This window comes from Haemaphysalis longicornis, unplaced genomic scaffold, assembly GCF_048455015.1.
Source record: "Haemaphysalis longicornis isolate Haplotype H1 unplaced genomic scaffold, Haemaphysalis longicornis Haplotype H1 scaffold_6, whole genome shotgun sequence".
Lineage (NCBI taxonomy): Eukaryota > Metazoa > Arthropoda > Arachnida > Ixodida > Ixodidae > Haemaphysalis > Haemaphysalis longicornis.
In genome coordinates this window covers 201452495-201479923 of record NW_027526407.1, presented here as the reverse complement: position 1 = coordinate 201479923, position 27429 = coordinate 201452495, and the positions used below count along the sequence as shown (strand labels likewise).

The following is a 27429-nucleotide window of genomic DNA, read 5'->3' as shown; positions in this document are numbered from 1 at the left end:
TTTTAGGGGTGTTCACATTCTAGCACTTCTCATTCAGACCCTTTGTTTTCTAAGGTACTGTACCAGTTCTTGGTTTAATGTTAAGGTCTGCGCCCAGCGGTGGATATTTAAAATGGACGACATTCTCAATCGCAATGCTGAGATCACTATGCCCAATCCACACACTTTATAATATTGCCGCAAACCATGCATTCGGTTTGTTTGTTTGCTTAGGTTTTGTTTTTACTGCCCGGCCGCGCCCGGCTGTGTTATTAGTGTCCCAAGAGAAGTCCGTGTTCCATTATTTTATTTTTATGCCGCACGCCTTATCTCGTTCCCATAAGGATAGCGTTTCGCTCTAACTTCATCAGCCTAGATGAATCAACGGTTATTAATCTTCTTTGATCTACAATGTTCTGGATGTATATCGACGGTTCTAGAAACAGTTACGTTGGAAGATAAAAGTGTGCACAGAAGACGCCGCCATATTCGAGTCCCCGACGCTCGCTTGCGCACGGCACTTTGTTGACTGCTGGTGCGCCGCCTGTATATTGTTTAAGTTGTTAGGGGAGCACGAGTTCGTTCTAATAAACTTGTTTTCCTTGAAGACAAGTGCGTCGTCTCTGCCTTCGCGACAATATGTGAGTTGTCTGTTAGGAAAGCTACAAAGAAGGTGAGATTTCATTCGCAGTATGGTTTGTAAGCTTTTGGCTATATTCTGTTGGTGCAAGGACCGTAATGAAACATTTTGGGCCAAGTAAAACCTGATAATCGTTCCCAGAACTTCATGGACACAAATGCCGAGAACACTGAAGACACGCGTCTTTTACTTTTTTGTGTTGTGGTACAACTTAAACATGGGAACGAATCAGTTCTGACGGCATTTGTGCAAGAGTGGATATATCTGAACATGCATGGTTGTCCCCCAACTAAGTTAAAGAGCGCTACAACAGTTTTTTTTATCTTTTACTAAATCCGACATGGTTTCAGAACTTAGTCGACAAGTGCCTCTACAATTCAGAATAGGTTGTCACAAAGGACCTGAGACATAATTACTGCTCACCAGATGACGTAATAAATACCCAAACCATTTTTATTACTTTCTTAGTATGAGCATTGCTCACCCGGTCAAGCGATGCCACTCGGCTATATAGCGGCTATTGGCAGGCTTCCTTTAGGTTATAGCAACGATGCACTGGATAAGCGTATAATAAAAACTGCACCAAAAGCAAATCAGAAACTTGAAAGTGCATCTCCTGGGTGAGGAAATCCCGCAGTGACGCTCTCTACCGAAGATTATTATAGCTTTCGCAGTGCCTTCAGGAAGGAAGAAAGGACTCAAAGTTCTTGTTCGTAATCTTGCAGTGATTATTTAAGCATAAAGCTCGATGCTCTTACTTAGTGTTGTGATAATTAGAATGGGTATTTTAGAATAGGTAATATTAGAATGGTAACTAATTAGAATGTTTTTGAAAACACCATTACCGCTTCATCCTTCTCTTTCCGTATAAACACATCGCCAATTTTTTTTCGTTATGCCCAGAACTGAAGGAAAGCCTCCTTACCGGCTGACGTGTACAGTGTTGGAAGCCAGTCCGTGATGTGCATCATCTGCTGGGAAACCCTCCTGCGTTTCAGCAGACGCGGACTCCAAACAAAAGCCGCTGCGCGCACGGCGCCTTCCCAAAGGGTTCCTTTGATTCCACGAAGAGGCCAGTTGTACCCGGCGGCAGGAGGAAACCCGCCATTATCACTGGAGAACACGATCAAAGTGTCTTGCAGCATGGAAGCTCTTTCTAACGCTTCCATGAGTCTACCAATTGACTCGTCGAGGGCGTCCACCATGCCTACAAAAAAGCAAAGTCGATGTTGTGGGGTCTCGCGGCTCATTGCAAAACCAAAAAACAAAATTCAACCTTGTAGAAAGAAGTAGAATTTCGGAGCTTACTCGGCGCTGGTCAAGCAACCAAATACGTTTGAAACGGAAAAACCGCAAGAAATACTACTTTGGAAATTCACTCTACAGTGAGGTATAATAGGCCGGCAACATAATACTTTGATCAATGCGGTAAGTACGCCTTAGCGCCTTTCGCTGCTTAGCGAAAATAGAGGCCCCTCAAATGTCTCCCTAGCCTTCTTTCTTTGCGTTGATTTGGGTTGGCACTCACAAAGCGCAAAAACAAGATTCTGTTACCAAAGCACGAAAACACGGGTTTTATTCCAGGCCGCGGCGGCCGCTTTATGATTGAGGCGAAAAGCGGAAACGGCCCTCTGTACGAGATTTTGGCGCACGTTAAAGATCCCCATGTGGTCAAATTTAATGCGGAGCCCTCCACTACGGTGCGCCTCATTGCCTGCGTCACTTCGGCGTGTTAAACCATAGAATCAATCAATCAATCAATCACAGAGATCTCACTGTAAACTTTCCAAACATTCGCCACGGTTTAACATTTTTTGTTCAATATCACAATATCTTGTTTGAAGTTTATATGAATATGATATCTTTTGATCAGAGAAACTTTAATTTCCATGCATGGTTCCTAAGAGTGAAAAGAAAATGCGATGTGGGGTTGAGTGAGCACCGCCTTTAGCAAAGCACCATTTTATGCGGTGAAAAAGATTTGCCTTTTTTTACACAAAAACGTCCGCCGCGCTGCAAAGACTTCCGCCTTAGAGCCTTGCAATCTTGTACAGAGATTAAAATTCTTGCTTGTTGTGACGTTTGCGTATGATTGAGAACAAGCGAAAGTTGTATTTAGTTAAAAAAATACTCTTACAAAATGGCGGTGGGCGGTGTGAAAAAAAGTGCTCCACCCAGTCACTGGAACCTTTTAATGTCCGCTAATATTCAAGTACACTGGTAATGACACTTGCGTCCGTATCCGCCAAACGCACAATGCAATGAAATATAATCTTAAGATAGTTGTTTTATTTTTTTGTAGTACATACTGCCAGCCACATGTTGGCAAAGAAAGGAATGGTGCATTGTGGTTACTTGAAGTGGTATAACACACTATAAAAAGCAACGACAATCTACGGCACATAAGACTCAAATTGGCCTCGTGCCTGCACGCTTAGCTGCAAATGACGCGAAAGACGACATATCGGCAGTCCCTCTCACCTACCTGAAATTATACTCTCCCCTGCCAATCTTTCACGCTGGGCCCCTCCTGTTTCTGCCCCCTAAATTGAAACAGTAGAGGTGTGTTAAATTGAATTCAATTCTACCGCGTTTGCACTGATGGCGCGCTATCTTTTGGAACATTTTGTTACTGTTGGGCATAGCGATTTGGTCACGAGCTCCAGCATTGCGTTCGACCATGTTACGTATTTTGTGTGTAAACATTGTTTTTACGGGTTTCTGGCGTTTGCTCTCTAACGCTCTTCGACTTGCCCAAACCAATGCAGGCCGCGCGCTCTTTGGAAATATTCAATGGTTATACCCCGACCAGACGTACCTGGTCACCATCCCCGACACTTGGCGCCAATCTATTTTTGTGCTCCCCATTTCCAGAAACATGCACCCGGATCTCCACCCTGGTCGTAGAGAAGCCCGTAGAAAAGCCCACGAAAAACTTTACAGCAGCCGATCCGACGTAATTTACACAGATGCGGGCAGTTACCCAGATAACCAAACTATGGTGGCAGTGGTAACATCTAAGAACGCCCTCATCACCACCGCTTCAATTCGGACAACTTCCTCCCTGGACGCTGAAGAATTAGCTATTGCGCTCGCCCTTACCCAAACCACCTCCAAGATTATATTGACGGATTCGCAAGCCGCCTGCCGCAGGCTCTTGTCGGGACGGGTGGCCCCCGCCACATGCCGACTTCCGCCTACCCGTCGGGTGGACATTGTGTGGACTCCCGCCCACTCTGCACTGACGGGCGAAAATTTTGCTCATCAACAGGCTCGAGACGTCACTCACCGAGCCGCTGAGACCGGGGCTGTTTCCGCACCTCTCCTCACCTACCAAGAAATCACGCAATACTACAGAACCACGAGGCCGACGTTCCCCAGTCCTCACACATCTTTGAACAAAAGTCAAGAAACCACACCCAGACAAATTCAAGGAGGTACTTTTCCCCACCCCATCCGTATGCATTTACTCTTTCCCACACAGTACTCTGATAAGTGTAAATTCTGCCACGAACCAGGAACTCTGACACACATATTATTCGACTGCACAAAAAAGTCGGACCTTGCGTCCCTGAACCCGTCCCCTTCCCCTGAGCAGTGGTACGTACTGCTGTCCAGCTGTCGACCTGAGGACCTGCTTTTGCTTGTGGTCAGGGCTACGGCAGCCTGGACAGCACATGGGCTCCTGGACTGAGGAACCACTCTCGCATTATTGCGTAATAAAGTTCTCTCTCTCTCTCTCTCTCTCTCTCTCTCTCTCTCTCTCTCTCTCTCTCTCTCTCTCTCTCTCAAAAATTACGTCCTGGACTATTTTTACTTAGGAGATCGGTACATGCATAAGCTATGTTTTTGTGTTTTGCTTTTTGCTTTAAATAAGCCTTCTTTCTTTTCTTTTGCATTACAATGTAGACTAGTATCAAGCATACAAGCAGATTTAGTAGTTTCGGAATGTTTGCCTCAGGTGTTCTTCAAACTTTTTAACGGGCAACTGAAACGAGGCACTGACAGACAGAATGACAGAACAGACCAACAGGCTTACAGCTGACATACAGGCGAAAATATTTGCGTGTAAATATCCGAAGGAATACTATTGTGTTTTTAATATCGACAAAACCGGTCATAATAACAGGACTGCGCGAAACATGTACTATACTTGGGCCACCAGACTGCAACCGATGTGAATTCAACATACAATTGAGCGCCATGACACATCCCTAACCCGTACAGCACAATAAATATATTAATTGGAATCCCGTACACTCGCCCCGGCAGTGTTTAGTAAATGTAGGCAGCGACGTCTGAACTGGGTGTGTCTGTCCATGCATTTTTTGCTGCATCATGCGGAAGTGTATTCAAACCAGACAATCGCTTGCGGAAGAAAAGAATATCGAAGGGAATTTGTTTGCGTATGGGGCTATCAAATAGTTTTGGTTTGCGTATTCCTTGTTTATTGCGATTTAATAATCTCCTGCATTGAAGTTTAATACAAATTGAATTGAATTGTTGAAATGAAAGGCTTCATTTACTACAATGTACTGCAACTGTAAGCTGTGTAACGTTCTATGGGACTCTAATGCAGGAAGGATAGGCGTGACGCAGAGTTTTGTTTCTGAAGCGTGTCTTCCGTATGCGGGTAAATAAACCAAAATAAATTCTGTTGGCTTTGCTCAAGGCTGTTTCTTTTCGATTGTGGTGTGAGTATTAGAAACAACGTTTGCATATTTGAAGAAGGGCGCCATCGACGTATACAAGTTTTTTCTTTGGTTTTGGTATATTTATGCGACCGAATTGAAGACAGGCAATTGCATTGTTACAATTTATAGCATGAAAAATTTTTTCAACTTCCTTTGCACAGACATTAACTGGCTTCCTTAATCTCCTTAACATGGCTTTTGTGCAAACGGATGCTTATTCGTTATAGGACTAGAGCTCTGGGTGAGACTGCTCCAGAAACGTTTAGGTCTGTATTGATACGTGAAGAAGTTTCCAATGATCATACTGGTAATTATTGCTGTTCAAGAAAGGTGACAGGTACTAATAACAAGACCGTATCTTTTTGTCTTGCAATAACGACAGCATGTGAATAAAACTATAATTTCTACAAGAAACTTGGGGAAAAGTGGGAATGTGCATGTCGCAGCAGCAGCAACAATTTATTGTAAACTAGGGTGAACTGCTTTTTTCTGTGGACAGCATTAGTTTTATAGTGGTTCCAACCGTCACTGCAAATCCAAAGCTTTGCAACTATAATGTCCATAGAAACTTAGAAAAATGGAGAATGTGCGATTTGGAGAAAAAATTTATTGTAAATTCTAGTGAACTGATTTGTGCGCTCGACATCAATGGTATTATCCAAACGTCAGTGGAAATCCAAAGCCTTTTTTTTGCCATCAGGCGTTTTCCAGGACAGCTGTTTAGGCATTTGGTCCCGCCATAAAGCGTGCCATAAAAATTACAAAGAAAAAAGATCAACCGCAATTGACCGTGCGCCTCGTGAGGAGCAGCCGGCGTCGGCAAGCTACACCTCCGAGAACACTCTTCCCAGCGTACGTGGCGGAACGTGTCGCGTGCTCTTCTACTCGCGAGTTCACGTGCTTCATGCGGGAAATGTGGAGAGTTCGCGCTACAGACTCCAAGTTTGCAAACCCGCTTGCCGTGGGTTTTAGCTAACGTGTTGATGTAGTCCACTTTGGGAGATATGTGAAAGGCTGCGGCCAGAAAGATCCGGGCCCGACAGTAATGGAGAACTTTCCGGCGCAAGTTGGTAAATCCACCCGAGGTGCGACAGCCAGGTCTCCGACGAAGGAAGAGGGGCCGCCAGTTCCGCTGTTTCTCTGTCGTTGCAGCACTAAAGCCAGCTGTGCCAACTTTTGTACAGTGCAGTTTAAATAAACGTGCATATTGAATCACCAGCAGGCGTGGAATTGAATGTGACTTTAGAAACGGATTGTGATTTACCGGTTTATTCAAAAGTTGCCTAGTTGCACCAATTGTGGCTTAAGCTGCTAAATTCATGACGTCAGATATTTGTGTATCGCATCTCCGCCTTCATTGCCCACAATACAAGTAATGGATAGATAGACAGGATTTTATTTGGTTCCAGTAAACAACCGATGGGCCGACTAGACCGTAAAGCTCGTCTTGTTGAACACTGGAGAAAGAAAAAAAAATATCGCACCCCTCAGTCAAACGACGACGGTTGTTGAAAGCGAAGCTTTATTTTGATGGTTTTCTTGGTCGGGCAATCCTACACTGCGAGTATGTGCTGCTCTCAAGCTATCCACCTGTTTTCTAGTGTAGAGCACTTTTTTATAATAACCGCGACAACTCTTCAGTATCGCCTTTGTAGGCCTGACGTTTGGGTTAAGGGTCTACGGCATGAATCGCTACCGGCTGCTTGGTGTAGGCTAAGTACTTTTTTGAGTAGGTGCTAGTTCAAGGTGTTAAAAAAGAACATTTTATGACTGGTTAACGTCCCGAACCTGGAAATGCGAAGTTATACCCATCCTCCTTCGGCTAAGCCTTGCCGCATGTGTAGCAACGTTATTTTCATCACACGACGAGCTGTGAGTAACAGCGGTCGATATTCACCTCAGACTGTGACTCTAGGCCTATATGCGTTGGCCGTCGCGCTCTTCCGTCACGGCGTCCCTCTGCTGCTCATCAACGTTCAGAACATCACCTAGCGGAGCTGTTGCGAAGCTTCGCAACGAAGCGTAATAATTTCGCTACACTTCACCCGCGATCATCATCAATGTCAGGGAAAGCTCGACTTCCTGCAGTTCATTTTCGAGTACGTGCGCCATCAGTAAGACGCAGAAAGCTTTGCTTTAAAACACAAGATAGAAAATATAATTCTACAATGTACAAATATACATTTACATTTCAGTCACAAAGCAGCAAATTCGGCTATATAAATAACAAGAGGGTATGAAGCAATTGCCACTGCAAAAACCGTCATTCGCTACAGACATGGAAAGGTAAGTTTCTTTTAGATGAGTCATTGGAAAGGGTAAAGGAATGTCAGCTTTTTAAAAAAGGTATTCGACCACTTAAAGGATTATCCAGATGGGGCGCGTGACTGTAACGCAACTGTAACAAAACTCATAACAAGCAGCGCATCGCAATTCTTTCGTGGGAGCATTAACACCAATAATAATTTCGGTCAAAGAATACAAGACCTACAACTGAAGCGTTTCATAGCGTCACAGGAAAAGACATCATTCTTAAAAACCCAAAAATAAAGTGAAATGTTGATCAGTACTTGGAAATTGCATAAATGTGCGCAGCAATTTCCACAGTGTTACTTTGTGACATTTTTTTCTGAAGAAATATTGTTTACTTCTGTTGTAATCACTGCCGCTGGCATAGTAAAGTGACATTATCAGTGGAAATGCAAATGTCAATGCAACGGGGACAACTCGGGGGCCGGATAAGTTGTGTAACTGAAAAAAATACGGTTTTATGACATGGGTGGAACACGTGTGTTTAGTGACGAAGCAGTTCAAACCACCCACTATTTCATCCTGTTTTTATAAAATCCAATCTTTTAACACTTTGAAATATTGAGAGAAATTGTTACACCAACAAGAAAGGAACGAAGCCCACTCACCGGCGTAAGCCCTCCTCTTTTCATCTCTAATGTAGAAAAACTTGTCGATGTTATTCCGTGGAGCAGCGGGTGTCTTACCCGGGACCCCGTGCGTCGCTTGGTGGGCTAACAGCAGAAACAGTGGCTGCGTGGAGGAGCAAGGTTTTTTGCTTGAAAGAACGGCGCAAACTCATTGGTACTTCAAACTGTGGAAAACAATGTTTAGTGCAGAAAAAAATCTCAGTCCCAAAATCCCAATGATCACATTTTGTTTTTTGACATCAAAGCCCGAATAAATAAACTGCTTTTTGCGATGCGGAGAAACCTGTCCCGGAAAGTGCGATACAAGCAACGACGCCGTGAGGGCCAACCCTAGGAGAGCTCCACTGTTTAAAGTGGTCATTCTGCTGGGTTTTGGGAATTATCCTTGTGTTCTGCGTCTAAGCTATCGGAGATCCGGAGACATAAGCCAATGTTATTTAGCTCCACGGCGCAACCGTCCACCATCAAAAAATCACATTGGCAGTGCAGCTCCACGTCCTGAAGTGATAGATTATCTTCGGTTTCTTACAAAGCTCAAAAGATAAGACCTTTTGAGTCGTGATTTTCGTGCGTCGTGATCTTCTGAAAAAAAAAAACGCCTGATATACGCTGTAGCTGTCGTATATCTCTTCGTGTGTCTTCCGCAGCTAATGGCAATAGCCGTGGGCCTCATGGTTAATACGTTTAACTGCCTTTCTAGAACTCAATGCTCGGACGCGCCCTCGTATGCTTGTAAGTGCAAGTTATTTATTTATATATAAAGTGGAAAATAAGTGGACTGGGGATATTTTAAGCTCATTTGGGAGTTCACCAGTATAAAACCAGCATGGGGGAAGGGAGAGGGGGAGTGAAAGGCGATAGGTGAGAACAAATGGGCACAAAAAAAGAGGGAGAGAAAGAAAGAGATAATGAGCTCGTACGGCTGACCGGATGGCATTGGGATACAGCCGTTGTATAAGGTTCACCTTTTCGAGGAAGGCCAGGACAAATAGGAAGGCGGGAAGCCAGAATGGAGTTGGGGCCCGTCGGGAAAACCATGTCCTTTAGGGTGTGTCACTCACTAACGCACATACGTTTAGCATTTATGACAGTAAATTCTGCATGTAGAACCCGTTTTTTATTGTGTAGAGTCTGTTGTTCTGCTAATTCCGTTTGTTTCTACAAATAACCCCTGTGACGACATTGTGTGTATTGACACCGCATGCAGTGAAACGTAACCGGCCGATTAGAAGTACTCGTAATAGCGCAACTTTCTCACCTTTGAAGTGTTTCTGTTCGCTATGATGTGTTCGGCTCGCTCTTCGAAAAGCGTTGTCAGGTAGCGGCCACGTACAGATGCCAATGGTTGATCATTTTCCCAGAAGTCGAGTCCACGGTGGCCCCCCTGCACACCCATAAGAGCATTTTAATGGGCGTGAAAATATGATATAGCGCTGAACAAGCCAGGTTAATCAGGTACCAGCCGGTGATGCTGACCGTGTTCGTATTGCAACACCATTGTGTGAATGTTTAGTAATGTGCAGAATTTTTGAAGGCATTCGTGTAGTCACACGACTGTGTGCTAGTAATTCAGTGAGGTTCTCCAAAGTTTACGTCCACAGTTTTTATTGTAGAGGTGAAGCGACAATTTTCAAATAAAAGTGTTTGAAATTTCTTCATACGGTGCAGAGAGTAGTGACAAATAGTGGCCGATAAGTTGCTGTATATAACGCATAACCTACATGTGAGTATAATGACGTGCTAGGACAAGCCAACAACGCAAAAAACAGAAGTTTAGGCCAAGCATATAGAAAAATAGCTGCTGCCCTTTTAACGTTCTTGCATATTCATAACAAAACGGATGAGTAAAGACATCAGCCACCCTTGCTTAGGTCCACTACAACGTAGCACAAGTGCTGGACCCTCTTTACAGGGACTCTAAAGGCTGAACAAACTTTTACTTTAACTGAAACATCATACGTTTCGTAGCTCTCTTGCCTTTTGTTCGACGAACGAAGATGCGTAATTTGCTCAGAAATAAAAAAAATATAACTTGAATTTCTGCATCCCAGTTCCTTTTCGTTCTTCCATCACGTACCCATTGCGCCATAAACTCGGAGCGGGGCACCGGTGTGGTCTAGAGCCTGAACGGTGGGTGCTTCGCGCTCTCTAGATGGCAACGGTAACAATTTTCTAAGCCATGACCGACTATGACAACGTTTGGCGGGTAGAAGACGCTGGCTTGGGTTTTTAGGATTTGTCACTGATGGAAAGAGAAATGCTTTTAAATGCTGGAGCGGCCGGTGTCCCCGCCTACACCGGCCAATTCGACCCCGTCGAGCATGGCCATGAGCGAAGCCTTTTAGATGCAGAGCATCTGATTCACTCGCCTTGTCCTTCCGGCGTCGTCGTCGTTGTCGTCGTCGTCGTCGTCGTCGTCGTCGGAGTTGTCCACCCCTCCCCCATTCTCCTCACAGCGCCAGCTGCGCTCTCCGCCGCTCACCCCCTCTCCTCTCCGATAGCGAACACTCTCTCGCGAGGGGCATTGGATTGGATTCGATTGGATTGGATTTGATTGGCTTGGCTTGGCTTGGCTTGGATTCGATTTGGATTGGATTGGATTGTGTTGGATTGTGTTGGATTGTGTTGCGTCATAGCCGCGGCACGTTGCGTCATAGCCGCGGCAGACGCGCTGGGGCCGGCGCATGTGCAGTACTCTCTCTTCTGCGGTTTCCTCTCTTCGGTGGCGCTGCGCATATAACCGGTGTGCCGTTCTCCGGCGAAGCAACATCCACGATTGGCTCAAACACCTAGAGTCCACGCCGCTTTACAAGTACGGCCACGTCGTCATCGACTGGGACCGGCTTACGCAGTCCCCTCAACGTTATGCGCGCTATAAAGCGCGGTCCCTTCGCCGCTCCGGCTATGCGTCGCATATACACAGGAGTTCCCGCGAGGGGAGGTGGGAGTTTTTTTGTAGCGACAACAACCGTTTTAAATGTCTTGCAAGCGCGACTGCCCGCCGCACTGTTCAGGAGGCCGCCTTCAATTCCCCTCGTCGCTATCGTGGCAATCTCATATTGCTTCTGTCTCTCGAACGTAGCTCAAAATAAGCACTCTCTTCACGGCAGCCGTGTCGAGTAGTCCTCTGGGGCCGTCGTCTCCCGGGCCTAAACATAAAACGAAATGTAGAGCCAAGCAGCACACGCATTTATGTGATGTTTATCTTCAGCGGGTCACGCCGAACAGAAGATAACTAGGTCGGATCGGTCAGATAAACACTTGCAGTAAGTACCCTGTACCGTTTACGAGCGATAAGTTTCCAACCGGCTGCAGGCACTCTTTACCGATAGCGATATCCGCGCACGCAGACCGACCGGCGGATTGCTTAACCACATGTAGTTTCTGCAGCTTCCTACCGAGGGTATTGCTTGCAAAAGCTTGGGAGTAGCCGTAGTAGGTTAATGACGTCGCTAATTGCGAACCAATGCTTGTTCCAAAACGAAAGTGAAACCATGATGGTCTAGTGAAGCGTGAGGAAAGCAGCCTGTCTCGCAAATTATCAAAGCTTTAGCCTGTTTTTTCTATTACATTTGCTCAAGGAAAGCATTTATTTACATATATTAACAGGAAAGCTGTTCACCAAATCGTACTTTTCTCAGCCGGCAGTTAAAAATACCGAGAAATCTCGGAGCGCGCGGAAGTGAGCGCGCGGGCCGCGCAGCTGTCTCTCGGCAGGTGAATTGCTAGCGCTCGTGTGTGCTAGACTCGCGGCGACGGCCCTGTGTGGCCGGCGTGCGTTTGTTAGCCCAAGCATACCCACTTAAAAGAATTGGCCAGGGTATGCAGGAAACAAACTCCAGCGTCCGCCGGAATCATCGCAACACTTGCTCGGAACGAGAACGACACGTCATAGCGTACACCCCCACCCCCACACCCAAAGGTAATGTCCAAGGCTAATCACTTCGAATAAAATGAACGGAGCTCACAATAACGCCAACAACGACGGAGTAACGGCCGTTGCGGCAGCAAAGAAGAAACAAATTGGCTGCAATCGTGGATTCTAAACTTGCGTGATGGTTGTGAAGGTTGCGTTCAGCCTCGCTACCTTCATGTCTTGGAATTTTTCATTCGCTCAACCACTTCGTAACTGTGTATTTCAAGAAAACACTTATAGAAGCTTATCCAAGGTGCTCTCGCCGTTCTTACCCTTTGTGACGTCACAAACCGTAGTACCCAAATGCTTACGGGGCGTGGACACCTGTTTCCACGTTTCTGGCACTTTCTCCCGCGTTAAAAACTGCCGGTTGCGAGAGTGGAGTATTTGCATTCTCGGCATCGTAGCCACCGATATAGGCCAACTTGTTTCCAATCTTTAGTGTCCCTTTAAAAGGTGGGAATACTTCTGACACAACATTACTAAAGCTCCGTTCAGGTGAAATGTTTTTTTCCGAAACGCCTCATTTGGTGATACCCCAAATGCGATTCACGTGTACTTACCAATTCCATTTCGTGTGTATAGTAATCAACAGGTCCAATGTAGGTTCCATAGAATGTATCGAAGCCCCGTTGGGTAGGGGTGTGGTTGACAGTGTAATGTCCTATGCCCCACTGAAAAGAGGGAAAAGCCTGTTAGCAGCGTTTTTTATTTCACTGGGAAAAAGCACGCGTCTCACGTAAAACAAAGCACTCAAGCGAAGCCTTAAAACAGATATTCTTACCGCATAAGCAGTTAACGCAGTACCCGTCGTAGATATATCCACGTACATGAAAGCACCTCATCAGACAAGGAATATGATTGCTGTTACTGGCGCTGTTATTACAAACGAGTAGCAGAAGCAGAATGGGAACACTGTATTGCACGCATTAGTACGGGGCTCACGTACGCAGGAGAGAGAGAGCAACGCTTTATATACGGTCAGAATAAAGTCTGGAAACACATGAAAGGGGGAGAAACGTAATATTTATCTTCTGTTGCAATACCCACGCGAACCTCTCAGGACCCGTGTATTACGCGCGGCAGAATTCTTATATGATTGCCCGAGTCTTTCATCGCTTTTCGGTAAGTATGTTTGTGGGATGGGAAAAAATTGGCCGGAAATCCGGCTGGTTTGCTTTCAACGTTCTCAAAAAAAATCATAGTTGCCTGCGTAAATGACTAGTAACTGCCTTTCCTTTCTCCCCGTCCGAACAATGCTTCTTTTCCTCTCCCATTTGTCCCGCACCTAATGAATGCTTTTCAGGCTATGCTAAGATAATTGCAATTTTCCGCTTTCTAGATGGGGACGGCCGTCTCTTGGCAGAGCGACGCGTGCATAACTTTGCCTGTCACGTCAGTCGCCTTCTAATGAGAGCAGTTGAGACACCTGAGTCGTAACCGCCGCAGCGCGCCGCATCACAAGATCAGCGGAGAAACTACGTGCCCTAGGGTCCCTAAGCATTCAGGCGTCGGACCACCACCTTTCGAAGCCCGGACAAACAATGTAAATTGGTTCGTACAGTTTTCGTGAAGTGGCACTGCCCAGCAGACGGTACTCAGGCCGGCACCACGTCCGAAGGATAGCGAGCGGTGAAGGAAAGGGCGAGTAACGGAGAAATGGCTGTTACACCGTTTTCTGCTGCCGCGATTGCGAATAATATAAGGCGACGTTAGTTGGAAGGTGCTGCTTCTATTTCTTCTTTTCTTTTTGCTTACATTGGAACTGCACGTGCCGAATCTTTATATTTGTTTGAGTTTATCTCGCTCCCATTTGCGTTGTTAATGCGTAGTTTTTAGGGGCTGCGGATGTTGGCGTCTCCTCTCGTCATTGTAATCTTCGTGTCATGTAGTCACGGGGCTAAAACACCAGGCCCTCGTTTACGCCTCGTGCTAGAACGATTCGTAACGGGTACTGAAAAAAAGCACCAGGACACTTGTTTACGCCTCGTGCTGAAGCACTTCGTATCACGTGACAAAAACACTGGGACACTCGTTTACGCCTCGCGTTAGAGAGCTTAAGGCTTGAAAGACACGAGAGTTTTACAGCAAAGCTGTATACCTCCACCCCCGAACAATTTATTCTCCGTTGGCGATAACGCCGAGGTGCTAAGAATACACTTACACACTGCATGCTTCGCCCCCCTCCAGATTTCACAGTAATGGAGATAGCCCAGGACTTTTGCCTATTCTGAAACCTATTACAATTTTATTTTAAGAGGCCTGGTACTATTGGTTTTGTACTCGTATTTTGCCTCTTACACCCACGGTTTCCTTTCCGTTGGATAATGTAACATTTTGTACCTCATAAGAGCAGCCTGATTTGTTTGGGACTTCCTCACTATACAGGGTGTCCCAGCTATCATGCACCAACATATAAAAAAAGAGCAATGGCGTTACGCGAAGAAAACCTACTGCGTAATGTTTGCAGTACTGTGGAGAAGCGGATAGTAATTTTTTCGTTAATGATACTTAACTAATTAATTGTAATTAATTATCTAACTCGAGAAGTACTGTTCTATTCACAAAAGTGTCAATGAGGCACTTGTAGGTAGCCACGAGGGGCATCTAACTGCGGTATTTTCAGCGACGAACTAATTGCGTACTCATTTATTTTGACTGATAAAGAAAATCGGCGAAATATGAAAAATACCACGTGACGGCGCTTCCGCGCGCATTGTAAAGTAGCGTCCCCAAATAAGCTGATTGAAAGCAACTGCTTCGCCTGTCACCCTGAAGAGACAGCACATCACCATGATAATGGCATGCATGGAAAGAGCGACAGCAAGGCAACCGCAGCAAGATTCGTGGGGTGCGTGTGCAGATAAGGCACAAACTCGGTCGCGATTTATTCTTTCTTTCTTTTGTTTATTTCATTCCGGCTAACTCAGAGGCAGCCTGTTTGAGGGCATTGCTTTACGGTGCGCGCTAGTGCGCGCGGAGGCGCCGTCACGTGGTATTTTTCATATTTCGCGGGTTTTCTTTACCAGTCAGAATAAATGAGTACGCAATTAGTTCGTCGCTGAAAATACCGCAGTTAGATGCCCCTCGTGGGTACCTACAAGTGCCTCATTGACACTTTAGTGATTAGGACAGTATTTCTCGAGTTAGATAATTCATTAGAATTAATTAGTTAAGTCTCATTAACGAAAAGAATGCTACCCGCTTCTCCACAGTACTGCAAACATTATGCACTAGGTTTTCTTCGAGTTACACCATTAATCTTTTTTTAAACCTTGGTGCATGATAGCGGGGACACCCTGTATATACTGCACCCTTCAGCTTTTATTGGTTTCGGTTCGATGTCCGAAAGACCGAAAGCCAGACGGGCAAAATAATGGATGCAGTTACATACATACCGACACTTAGACGCGCAGCCAGCTAGCCAGCCAGCCAGCCAGCCAGCCAGCCAGCCAGCCAGCCAGCCGGAAAGACAGACAGACAGTCAGACAGACAGAACGACAGCAGACAGACAGAGAGACACAGAATCAGACGGGCAGACAGACAGACAGATGGTTGGGTGTACAGATGGTTTTGTGGACAGACAGACAGATGGACGGACGGATGGATAGACATTAAGATAAACAGAGCGAAATGTTTGCCTTTAGCAAACCGAAAAAAGAGTATCGCTTTTAAACATTAGTGCCCTCTAGACCCGAACCTACACATGGGCAATGAGGAGCACTGCATCGCATCCCATGGCTACCCTATAACTAAAGCCAGAAGAGAATTGGTGGCGTGCACCGAAATGTGTACGCAGGAGGATTTGTAGTACTGGGCCTATACCAACCGAATCCGCGAGGGGCACCGGAGCCGAGTTGTTGCGTTGGGCCCGGCAACGCTTTACTTAATGAACTAACGGGGCGAATATGTGATGGAAAGCTGGGAGTGCTTGGCATTGTAGTTGTTTTTTAAACGAGAACAAGAATGAAAGTAGAGCTCAGACATTTACTTTTTGCCGGCTCTTTCGTGTGTTCCCTCTTATTTATATCATCACTGCAATCATGCCGGATAAAAAAGTGCCATTTTTTATTTTCAGTAATGAAAACCCGTTTGGAGGTTCATCATTCTTAACAGCGGAAACCTTCTCTCGTGGTGATATTTCTTCACACTCCCACAGATACCGTTCAACCCCAAGTTGCTAGTACTTTGCCTGAGCACCCCTGATTTTGTACAGGAGACTGGGTTTACGGTAGTCGGGAGTCAAACATTTAGACGGAATAGCAAAATCACACAATTCTCCAAACGATAGTGCTTCAAGACATCGAGTCGACTCAAAGAGAAATACTATCCCAACTGCCCCAAGCAATCTTTATTGAACAAAACAAGCCTGAAAAAAAAGTCATTTAAAGGCATCCGACATTCAGGCTGGGGAGGTCCAAGAAAGGTTTCTGCTTAAATAAAGGGATCATCTGTACCTACGAGCAATGGCATCTTTGTACTTACAGATTCAAAGACCACGGCACCGAAAACCCAATACAGCCAAGATATTTACATCATAAAGGACTCTTTTGGCATACTTCAATTTAATTGCGGAAAACTGATTAACATTGCTATGCTGCAATAGAAGCTAAAACACCTTCTTTAAACAGTATGGCGGTAAAGCTATTGCTTACAAAATATTCAATACAATTTATTTTTATTCTACTCTGGAACTTGCCCGTATGCAGATTCCAAGCATCATTTTGATTATAATATTTGCTGAATACGCGATGTCTCATGCACTTCTTTTCTTTTCCATTACAGCGAAAAAACAAACACCTCGATATTTCGTTTCCCCTGAAAGCACCATATAACAACAGTGTACTGCAGTAAACTTCTTATTTTGTCGGTAAACATGCTTGGAGATGGTTTGTTATAATGTGGTGAATCAAAGAGCTGCTGGGTAAGATTCAAAAAGCAGTCGCAGAGGCAGTTATGAGTTTGTGAATTTATCTGTAATGACACAAAGCATCAATGGTTATCTATCCGTTGATGTTGACGTTGGCTAATTTTTATAGTCGATAGGCCCTTTACTTTTACTCTTACTTGGTGCTTACCTTTCCCACGCAGTGAGTTTCGTATCCCAGGTGTTTCAGATGTTCGGGAAGAATCTTCAGGTGAAGCGGTAAGGCAGCTGGTTCCATGGGAAATAACGTGCGGTGTTGCATACCTTTTTTAAAATATAAATTTTGATACAAGTGTTAGTATGAAGAGAACAGGGACAGCTTTTCTGCTAGCACAATATGTAGTAAGCAGACAGGAAGTCTTCCCTCGAACTTCTTGGCGCGAGAAACAAAATTTACGAACCGCTTCGGGGTATTTGAAGAGAAATAACTATCCAACAAAATTAAAAAATTGGCAAACGTTCTGTTCACATATTCCAATGTTAAGTGACAGCGCCCAAAAGAAAGAATACTGCTCATACGTTGTGCAAATAAATGAAAAATGTCAAAGGCATAAATGATGTGTACTACTTCCTAAAACATCAAGATCCTTGGCACGACATTCAAATGACACCGCAAATCATCCGTACTATCCAACTGGCTGAATCACACCACAGCAAAAGTAAACCCCTGATGAGGCGCAGCTACGCCACTATGTGAGGCACCAGAAGGAGAGCGCGCTCGCACTGGTCACGGCCAGCATCATATCCCACATATTGTACTCTAACCCCTCCACGGCCATATCGACGACAGAATTCAAAGTATAGTTTCTTTATTACAGTTGCTTCCACAACCGCAACAATGAAGAAACGTTTCCCCTTGGCGGCACGTTAGGCCGCGCACTTGCAATCGACGTGTTGTAATCTTTGTAACGCCGCTGGCAAGCTACAATCTGTACCATAAAAATCCCATGGTTTATCTCAAGTTTGCTATAAAAGTGCTGACTTTTATGAAGAGCAGTCTCTCTGTATAGACACCACCGACGACCCAACACGTCTATCCGCCGCTTCGTACGTAAACTTGGGGTGCTTGAACACCTCGCCGTAATTACTGGCAAATCAGGAATTGTTAAGACACCTTCAAAATAAAGCTACGCTGAAGGCAAATCACAATTTAATTGTCTAAAGCCTGAGGCAACGGACGACGTTTAAAATGATTACCAAAAAAATACACGAATGGCACAGTTGGCAATGGCCACGTGGTACTAGAGGAAGCAAAGTATAAAATGGTGAGAATTAATGCCATCACTATGATATATGGGTGTTGCCAGTCTGTCTAGAAAACCTTCGAGGTGAGCAGAAGCTTCAGGGGTTTCAGAAGGATGAAAAATAGAGCGCCGACATGGTTGATCCTGCACCCAAAATCGCCTCTTTAATTTTTGGGAAAGCGTTATGTCCTCACGAGGAGAAAAACCCGGCGTTGTAAGCTGCTGTTGACCCAAAACTCCACTCACCCTAAATTTATTATATTGGTTAAAGGAACAGAATTGAAAGCCTGGAGACGCGAAGTGACACGCAAGATGATTTACCACTACTATGCGGCTACACCACATAGAAATTGGCACAGAAGGATGACTTAGGTGTGCTTGCGTGTTTAAATGCGAAGGCATCGTAAATTTTCCTGGAGTTATATTTCACCAGGGTGTCGTGCTTGTGTAAGGAAGCTACAAAATAAATTCCTATCTGCTAAAGAGGCTATGAGGATAACATTGAACTTTATTTCAACCAGGTGGCTCTTGGTAGCTCACTCAGCTTCATTCTGGCCACAAAAGACGGTTTAATCAAAAAGGCGAGAAATATTGCCAAAATCCCTAACATCATGCTGAAGGGCTGCAACATAACAAGGGAACAAGTAGTAAAGAGCGGCATTTAAAACTTCAACGTTGAAGTGATGCAAGTAAAGGAAACCAGAGGCTTCACTCCAATCGTGAACTCATGAAGAATGTTAACAGCGCGAATAGAATCTAATGGAGGATTAGAAAACAGGTGGGTCACAGAAGAGCGCTGTGTCCAAAGATACATGCAATGCAAGCCGTTTCATCGATTGCATACGCGACGTGGTTTACGATATCCCACTGAATTGTGGCCATTTATTTATCGGACAGCCTTTCCGATGCTTCAATGAGCGGCCCGCAGTCTCACCGGAGTACACACATGTTTAGGCGGTCACACGAGTTACCAGTGTTAAAGATGCGGGTATCAGCCACTACCGCAAAAAAACAATGTTACTGAAGTGACCCGGCAATTAACTGACAAAACAATAGTGAAGCGATTTACATAAAAAGAGCGAATGACAAATGCATAAGCGCACCATCCTTGTCACTGGTTGGTAAAGGCATCACATTCTTTGACGGGTTCCTCTAGGTATGAAATATGTTTGCGTGATGTTTTTTACATAGGGTTCCTTGAACTCTCCAAAGATCAACAGTTTGTATATAGAGCCCACCTGGGTCATACATGTTTTCAAATTCTCCATCGCACTTTATTGGCCCCCTTACAAATTTTTACGACCATGAGCCAACTAACTGGCACTAGCCTCGCTACCTCTAGCTTTGTTTCTTAGTGGTGGCTTAGGCGGGTGGCCGCTAATCAGACAAACATGATTCTGTGACGTCATAAAGCAGGGGAGTAGCCACTGCTTTATCTGGTTTCTTTAATGAATCGCTGATTTTTTGGAACATCGCGATAAAATTGGCATCTTTCTTATCGCGACTACAGTCTTTAAATGAGTGAACCTTCTACCTTGAATTTATTTCCTCCTCAATAAGAAAGTTCCGGAAGGCATTTTGTCTGGTAACCTTAAAGGCATAAGAGAAACGGTAAACACAAACCATAAAGGCATAAAAAAGAAGCGAACAAACGCACGCTTGTTGAAGGAATAAGCGTCTTGACGTCTGACGTCATCATTGGGTTTAGCATCGCCGACGCGGGTTCTAAGCTTGTGACTACAGTACTAGGGTCATCAACAAGAGTGCGTGGCCTGCTGTAAATTGATTTCGACGTTGCTCGATGCACAGAAAACCAAACGCTAACGTTACCTAACGGAGATTCTGATTGTGTACGTACCAAAAGTCCAAAATAACCACTCAAGATGAAGATGGCAGTCCATTTAGACGGCAACTGCGCTTCAAAACCCGCCATCAGTTCACATATTCACTGTTTGAGGCGACGACAACGCTCATACTGTAACTACCCAAATCATCAATCACCGGGATTAGGTCACGATAACAACGCTGCTACGGGCTCTTAGCCGGTTCGCGGATTACGGTTGTATAACGTTTTCGCATTCAAAGAGCATCAGCAGACGCACAAATTCGTAAAGGAATTTTTTTGCTGCTGCTAAGGATAGAATGGCATACATTTGGAAATTCTTGCTGTGGGCTTTCAGGTGAAGGGAGAGCTAGTTAAAGGTAAAACACCAACCTCAGCACTACGTTTTTGCAACGAGAAATTCCAAAAAAGAGGAAATCTAATGCTGTTCGACACTGTGCCGGTGGAAGGCAACCTTGACGATTGCCGACGGAGGTGCAGCGTAAAAAACACAGCGCATGGTAGCACTGTAAGCGCAGAAAATCGAGCGTCTTTGCTTCTGGAGCGCTACTGTTTCTTAGAATATTTTAACTAATATCCCCACCACTATCAGCATATCGCCGGCCAGCTCCATGCTGATGCCTACCTTATGAAGAGGCCCCCTTACGAAGGTTTACACTGTAAAAAATAACGTGCATCGGCACACACCGATGCTCGTGGGTGTGTCCTAGCAACGCGTTTCGTTGCTATAAAACCTTCCCTTCTTCATTATGAACCCAGACACTTCTTTGGTAGCATCGCAGTTTATTCGTGTATTTAGTTTCAAGTCATTTTCAATTTGAATTGTTTATTCCCGCTCCGAATAGCAGTGAGTATTAAAAATACAAGCTTCATGGGATTTACAATATTTTGGTACGCTACAGAGTACAGGAGCGTGCATTTACAACGATGCAAGCCCAAAATTGTGTGACTTACGAAAAGGGAAAATGACAGTGCTATTGCATACAGAAAATCAAATATACTACACCGTTAACCCAATGGCGAAGGAAATGAAGTTCGGGTGACTATGCATGGATTATATAAAAAAACGTACACTCTGGCAATAAAGAAAACACAGAAAGAAACACACAAGGGAAAGTGCACCAGCACCACAATATTCAATGATCAACGTTTTGGGAAGCGCAAAATTTCAAATATATAGCGAAAACACCTCTTACAGGTGGAAGTTATGGGAATAAATGCGCAGGTCTGATAAGGAGCATGAATAAATATCTAAGCCATATCTCTCTAAGCTGCTCTAAAGAGAAGGAAAATTATAAGGCAGCATTTGTATGCCCTACATTGTCCGAGGCGTCACTACGGTTAGGGTTTAGAAGACAAGCTAATTACAAGCTAGGGCTCTCAACGTCTCATGCCGCCGTGGTCTCATGTCGTCGTAGTTTATGTAGTCACGGTACTAAAACAACGGGACACTCGTTTTCGAAGGACTCGCGCTAGAACGTAACGCGTACTAAAATGATACACCGGAACACTCGTTTTGTAACTCCTCGCGCTTGAACGTTTCAGCGCCGTTCGAAAGGCGCTCAGTAAAAGAACACACAGGGACACGCGTTTTCTAACGGCTCGCGCGAGAACGCTTCGGGTTTCAAAGACACGAAACTTGCAGCAAAGCTGTATACCCCTACCCCCAATGGTTTCATCTCCGTAGGCTCAAGTGTTGAAGGAATAAGCTAAGAACACACTCATACACTGCATCCTTCGCCAGTCCCCCGGTTTGAAGTTACAGTTTTATCTCTGTGGCTGAAAACGCCAAGGTGCGAAGATTACACTTATACACTCCTTTCTTCCCCCTCCCTAGGTTTCACGTTAGTGGAGATGGCCCGGGATTTATTAGTGATCCTTGGCACACGTCTTGTCAACTCCACTTGCTCCCATAATTTGATAGGCTGCCTTTTATGGCCTTGCGCCATAAAACAACAATCATCATAATCAGATGTCGTTTAGGTTGGTGCTCATGAACCGAGGATAACCGCAGTTGGTACGCACAAAATATTGCGGTACATTGGCAGGTTGAAAAAGCATGCTGTCGAGTGATGGCCCGGTATAGCATAAATTATTGTTAGAGTCTTCTTTTGAAAAAAATGTGCACTTTCTTGAGAGTCGTGTCTTTAGTTGTCTCCTAGACCAGAGTATGAATAATTCAGTTGTGACATAAATAACGATTTCAATGAAAGCAATTTGATCTTTTCGGGAACAGATTTCTTGTACAGAGTGAAACATTTATCAATAAAACACTGTCTAATTTTGGCCTCATTAGGAGAGCATGCTTCACTTCAGATAGCATTTTGCACTTCATTCCAAAAACCATCCAGATCGTCTTGTGTTATAAATTGGTAGTAGTAATCATAATCTACATATCGTTTCACACTGTTCTTCACCGCACTTTTAAAAATCGCTAAGTAATCACTCAGGTCGCAGCAAAAACAGGAAACGTTATCAGGGATAGTTCAAAATTACCACTGAAAAGGTTAGGCAGTGTACCAGAATGTGAAGTAATTCAACACAGCGCTGTGCTCGCATTAAAGCGAGTCTTATCCAGAATTAGGACCTCAAAACTAAGCTTTAACGGGTGGCCAACAACATGTCAATATTGATGTGATCGCCATAGATACGTGTGTGTTTGTTGTTGATGTAGGGAAGAAAACTGTGCAATCAGGAAAGAAAGGCTCTTTGTTAATCGATTGAAGGGTAATGCAGTACCGAATATGCAGTGTTGCTACTAAGAAGGGATTACGCTTCACAGTGATCATTTGCGAGGGTAAATTGATTAAGGGGCTCACCATTGATAGCACAGTGTAGAAGTAAAAACATTTGGTATGACTGACTGACTCTCATCACATATGGCAAAAAGAATTTCAAGAGGTAGGGCACTAAGAGCTACTGCGCTAATGATGACTGGACGGCCTTACTCCCCGCTTGCCATGTGTTATTCGAGTACACCAACATAAGCCGCGAGAGCCTACAGCCACATAATGAACAGCAACCATCTCTGCGAAGAAAGTTTAAAAGCGCACAAACAAACAGGGACCGAAAGGAGGTGTATAAACACGCTTTAACACGCAAGTAAAGATTTATTTACACATACAGAAACATAAATATCAAGAGAAACCAAAGATTACAGAAACATATAGCCGACTACGGCGCGCCCTTTCTCAAGTAGAGTGACTTTGTTTTGCTAACACGTTTGGTATAATGTACGCTGATATAAAAGGCCTCTATTAGCTCCCTAACAGTTTGGCCAATACACCGACGAAAAAAGCTGAAAGCCACGCTTTTTTCAATGCACAAGAAGGCTGGAACTGGTGGAATTTGCTATCGAATATACATGTTCTCTCAAACGAACCTTTCGACACCTTGCAATCTGCCCCACGTTTTCAAACTACCATGTACCAAATACCCCAAGTGGCGGTGTTGCTTTTCTATGAAAAAAGAGGAAAACCACGCTATGCCTACATTTACCAAGATTAGCTGAAGCCTAATGAAAACGAGATGGAAAATTTGAGACCCTGCAGTATATCGCAAAACAGTAACCCTTCCTAAAAAACTTGATGTTTTCTGTGTGTGTTTGGAAATGAACACATCGTCAATCTGCACTATAGCCCCACTGCACAATTTCTGTTCCACTAAACAATGTGGTACCTGTGTCTCTCCGTAGTGGAGGCTTACGTCATCCGAATTTTATGCATTAATTTATTTATTCCTTGATTCATAACGCTTTAGCAAGCCGAAATACAGGTTGCGAAAAAGGCGGCGTTATATTTTGCTCCAGAAATTAGTTCACCTTAAAAAGAGGTGCGGAAATACGTTGACTGATAAGACAAATACACAGGACGACCCATCTCCTCTTAGTCAACGTATTTCCGCGCCTGTTTTCACGATGAATAAACACCAACTCGCCCAACTTGCCATTCTGTTAAGCAATTTGTTCAATTCGAACCTCTTTAGTAAAAGTATTTATAGTGATGGATTTCGTCGCAGATGTTTTACTATTTAAGGGTACTTGATGGTTCCCATATGATTGAAAGTATTGATAAATGGGCAAATACGTTGTATTGGCTGTCACCGTGTACCATCAGGTTCAGGTACGGCCAATATGAACTTTGGTGGCAAGTGGTGGGTGCCCGTCCCACTCGTCATTTTTTCTCTTTTTCCAAACTCACTCTGTTTCCTCTCTCCGCTCGCATGCCACGTGCGCAGGTGCAATACGGTTCATGCAGCTTAAAGCCAAAGGCTCTCATTAAAAACAAGACGTAAAACTTGTTCGGGATATTCTATACTCGTTAGCGTTGAAATAGATACCCTGTCGATATTTTCCACCCACAAGCAAGAGCAGCCAGCTGGCGTCATTATGGTGCGGCGCAGTGCTCTCGCGCTACAACTTGAGGAAACAGCTTTGCACTGGGCCTGCTAAAAAACACGATACAGTTGGCGTTGTTCTTTTTCCGTAGCCGGTTTATCTTTCCCATTAGAGTGTGCAGTTTTATCGGCGTCGTGCAAACATTTATTACACACAGAGTAATGGCTCCATCATAGTTTTATGGGCATAGCTAGTTAATAGCAGCACTCTCCTGCGAGGCACACATTGCCCTTCTTCTCCTCTTTGTGTTTGCATTGATTGATTGTGGAGTTTAACGCGCCGTAGTGGAGGGCTCCGCATTAATTTTGACCAACTGGGGATATTTTCGTGCTCCGAAATATCGTACAGAAGGGTGTTTTTCTTTTCGCCTCCAGCAGAAAAGCGGCCCCCCCCCGGCCGGGAATTTTGTGTTTCCAGAGTTTTGGGTCGTTTCCTCTTGCAGTTCGACATAATTCAAGACCAGCTCGCTTCCCGTCGTTGGTTCTACGGGCCGACTTCTTAGGGTAGTGTGAAGCTTGAGACAGTTTCAAATATTTTGTATTACCGTAAACCCCTTCGCATTGTCAGTCCCCAAGCAACAACGGTTCTAATGGCTTACATCGTTGGCATCAGTTTTGAAAACCATTCGGCGGAAACACCCAAAACTGCGCGCGCCTTCGCTGAGCTATCCTTAACATCCGCCACGGAAAAGCAGTCAGCGTATTCGGCAGCCGAGCAAGGGCACCAGGGCACCCCGGCACACCTATACTGTGTAGCAGCCATTGCTCAGATCATGCAACTTTCCGTACGATTAGTGGTGACACCGATACCAACGACGGTCATTTTTGACGTTCGATAATTGGTATAAGGCGTTGCATAGTTCTACACGTTCGACTATAAGACGTTCCTCTGATAAACTCTTTAGTGTTGTCTCAAAGTTCGTTCTTACGCTTCAAGCTGAAATTGTTAGTGAGCTTGGTACAGGGGTGAGCGCAAAATTAAGAAGGAGCAAGAGTGAAAGCTCTTCTCACAGAAGTGTAGTGTAGTTAGAAAATATAGCCCACAAAGGCCCAAATGATGGTTCAGTTCTTCTCGTTGCTATTGGGTTCAAATGTCACTCACACGTGGCGGCCTTACTCTTTCTTGCTTCAAGAACTTCCATTTTTGAAAAGAGTGGTTATCTTATCTCCGTGAACAGTGTGAATGCATGAGGAATTTATACGCCTTCATGCTGTCACGTAGTAAACTTTTTTAGTCAGCTTTAGACAAGTGCCCGAATGCAGGATTCATGTTAACGCTCGTCGCATTGTTGCTAAAAGCTTCAGATTAGCTGTGATGATGTCCGCCAATATATGCAGCTTTCTTTACAGCAGCCATGGGAATTACAGAAGGGTAACTTCTACGATAACCGTCGCCTGATTTACCATCTTGCAGGTTGGGTGGTATTCGAACAGTCGCTGTTACGAGAAGCGGTTTCTTCGTAAACCACACACTTAACCTTAATCAATAAACAAGAGCACGTGGAAGGAACAACCTACCCTTTTAAACATGTCCGTGAGAACTGGTAGTCGTTCTGTTAAGAACAGTTTAAGGACAATGGCCAACCATGTGCCACACCATAAAGAGCACGTTGTACCCAATCAATTATTTCGCGAAGGCATGTTTGAATAGACCGCAGGTTTGGCTCCTAATGCCGGGGTTCTTGTTATAACTTCTTCAAATTGCTGCCACGCACTGTCACGCTTCGCCGTACAACCTTTAGTGGTCGCATCGTTGTGTGGGGAACGCGTATTTTTAACTTGCTTGGAATGCGGGATATGTTTTTTTTATAATCGGGAGTGATAAAATTATGTGCGAATGGAACTCCGGAGAAAACGTTCATGGTCCGTAGTTCGAATGAACTGTTTCCTCTGGACCAGGGTGCTGATTTCCACCCACAAAATCATCCAGTTAAGAAAAATATTTCAGGTGTAGCCATTCAACGACCACCTTTTAAACCAGCCTTTCAATCCATCCTTCATTCGCCAATCAAAAAAACCGGCAAGAAGGGTGACTCGAGTTGTAGTGGCTCCTCCGGTTTTGTTTGATTAAACCATGGTAACTGCAATGTGGAGTTTCCCGCGAATATCTCTTTTCCTTGTTTATTCTACGAAATCACTTCTGACATTAAATCTCGGCAAATCAGCCAATCTCACATTTGGTACCTTCAGTAGGTCGGAAAAAATTCAGAGCCCTTCCACCCCGTGAAGAGGGATGGCCAGCAAAGCTGCGGTGCCGAGCCTCCACGTGAGGTTTGACTGGGTCGTAGTCCAAGGGGTGTACGAAGCAAAACACGTTTGCTTGTAATTTGCGATTGAGCATCGTTCCTGGTTATTAACTGAAAGTCCAGTCCTGTCCAGTCTCTGCTCCTCGCGCATGCTCAGCACGCCTCTTCACGAGCCACGTGAAACGGCTATCAAGCGGCTCCGACGCATCGTCAGACTTGGCTACTGCGCAATTGAGGCGCACACCTGGGCACGCGCTGGCGCCAGTACGTCTGCCACGGCTATGACGCAACGCAATCCAACAAAATCCACTTTAATTCAATCTAAGTCCGATCCAAGCCAAGCCAAGCCAATGCAATCTAATCGAATCGAATCCAATGCCCCTCGCGCTTGCGCAGAACGGCCCTTCACGGCACGCGCGAAACCATAGAGATAATTTACTGACTCTAGGAGGAAAGCGCGCCGCTCAGCCAATGCTTTGGAACCGTACGACACAGAGTGGCAGACATGATACAACGATTTGAAGGTTGCCAGCTGAGCATTTGCTTACTAAAAACGGCGAAAGCGATGGGTTGTAATCTGGCAACGTGCTACTGTGGCGTTTCCGC

At 44.8% G+C, this 27429-nt stretch overlaps 1 protein-coding gene across 1 annotated transcript in view; it reads right to left on the bottom strand.

Annotated features, from left to right (window-relative positions):
- The window catches only part of LOC144142162 (arylsulfatase I-like), a 44331-nt gene that overhangs the window by 7753 nt on the left and 9149 nt on the right, over positions 1–27429 (bottom strand). The window contains exons 3-7 of the mRNA XM_077673547.1: positions 17247–17359; positions 12732–12842; positions 9511–9636; positions 8232–8355; positions 1545–1826 (exon numbers count right to left, since the gene is read on the bottom strand). Coding sequence (XP_077529673.1) covers positions 1545–1826; positions 8232–8355; positions 9511–9636; positions 12732–12842; positions 17247–17359 — 756 coding nt within the window. The remainder of the gene's footprint in view (positions 1–1544; positions 1827–8231; positions 8356–9510; positions 9637–12731; positions 12843–17246; positions 17360–27429) is intronic.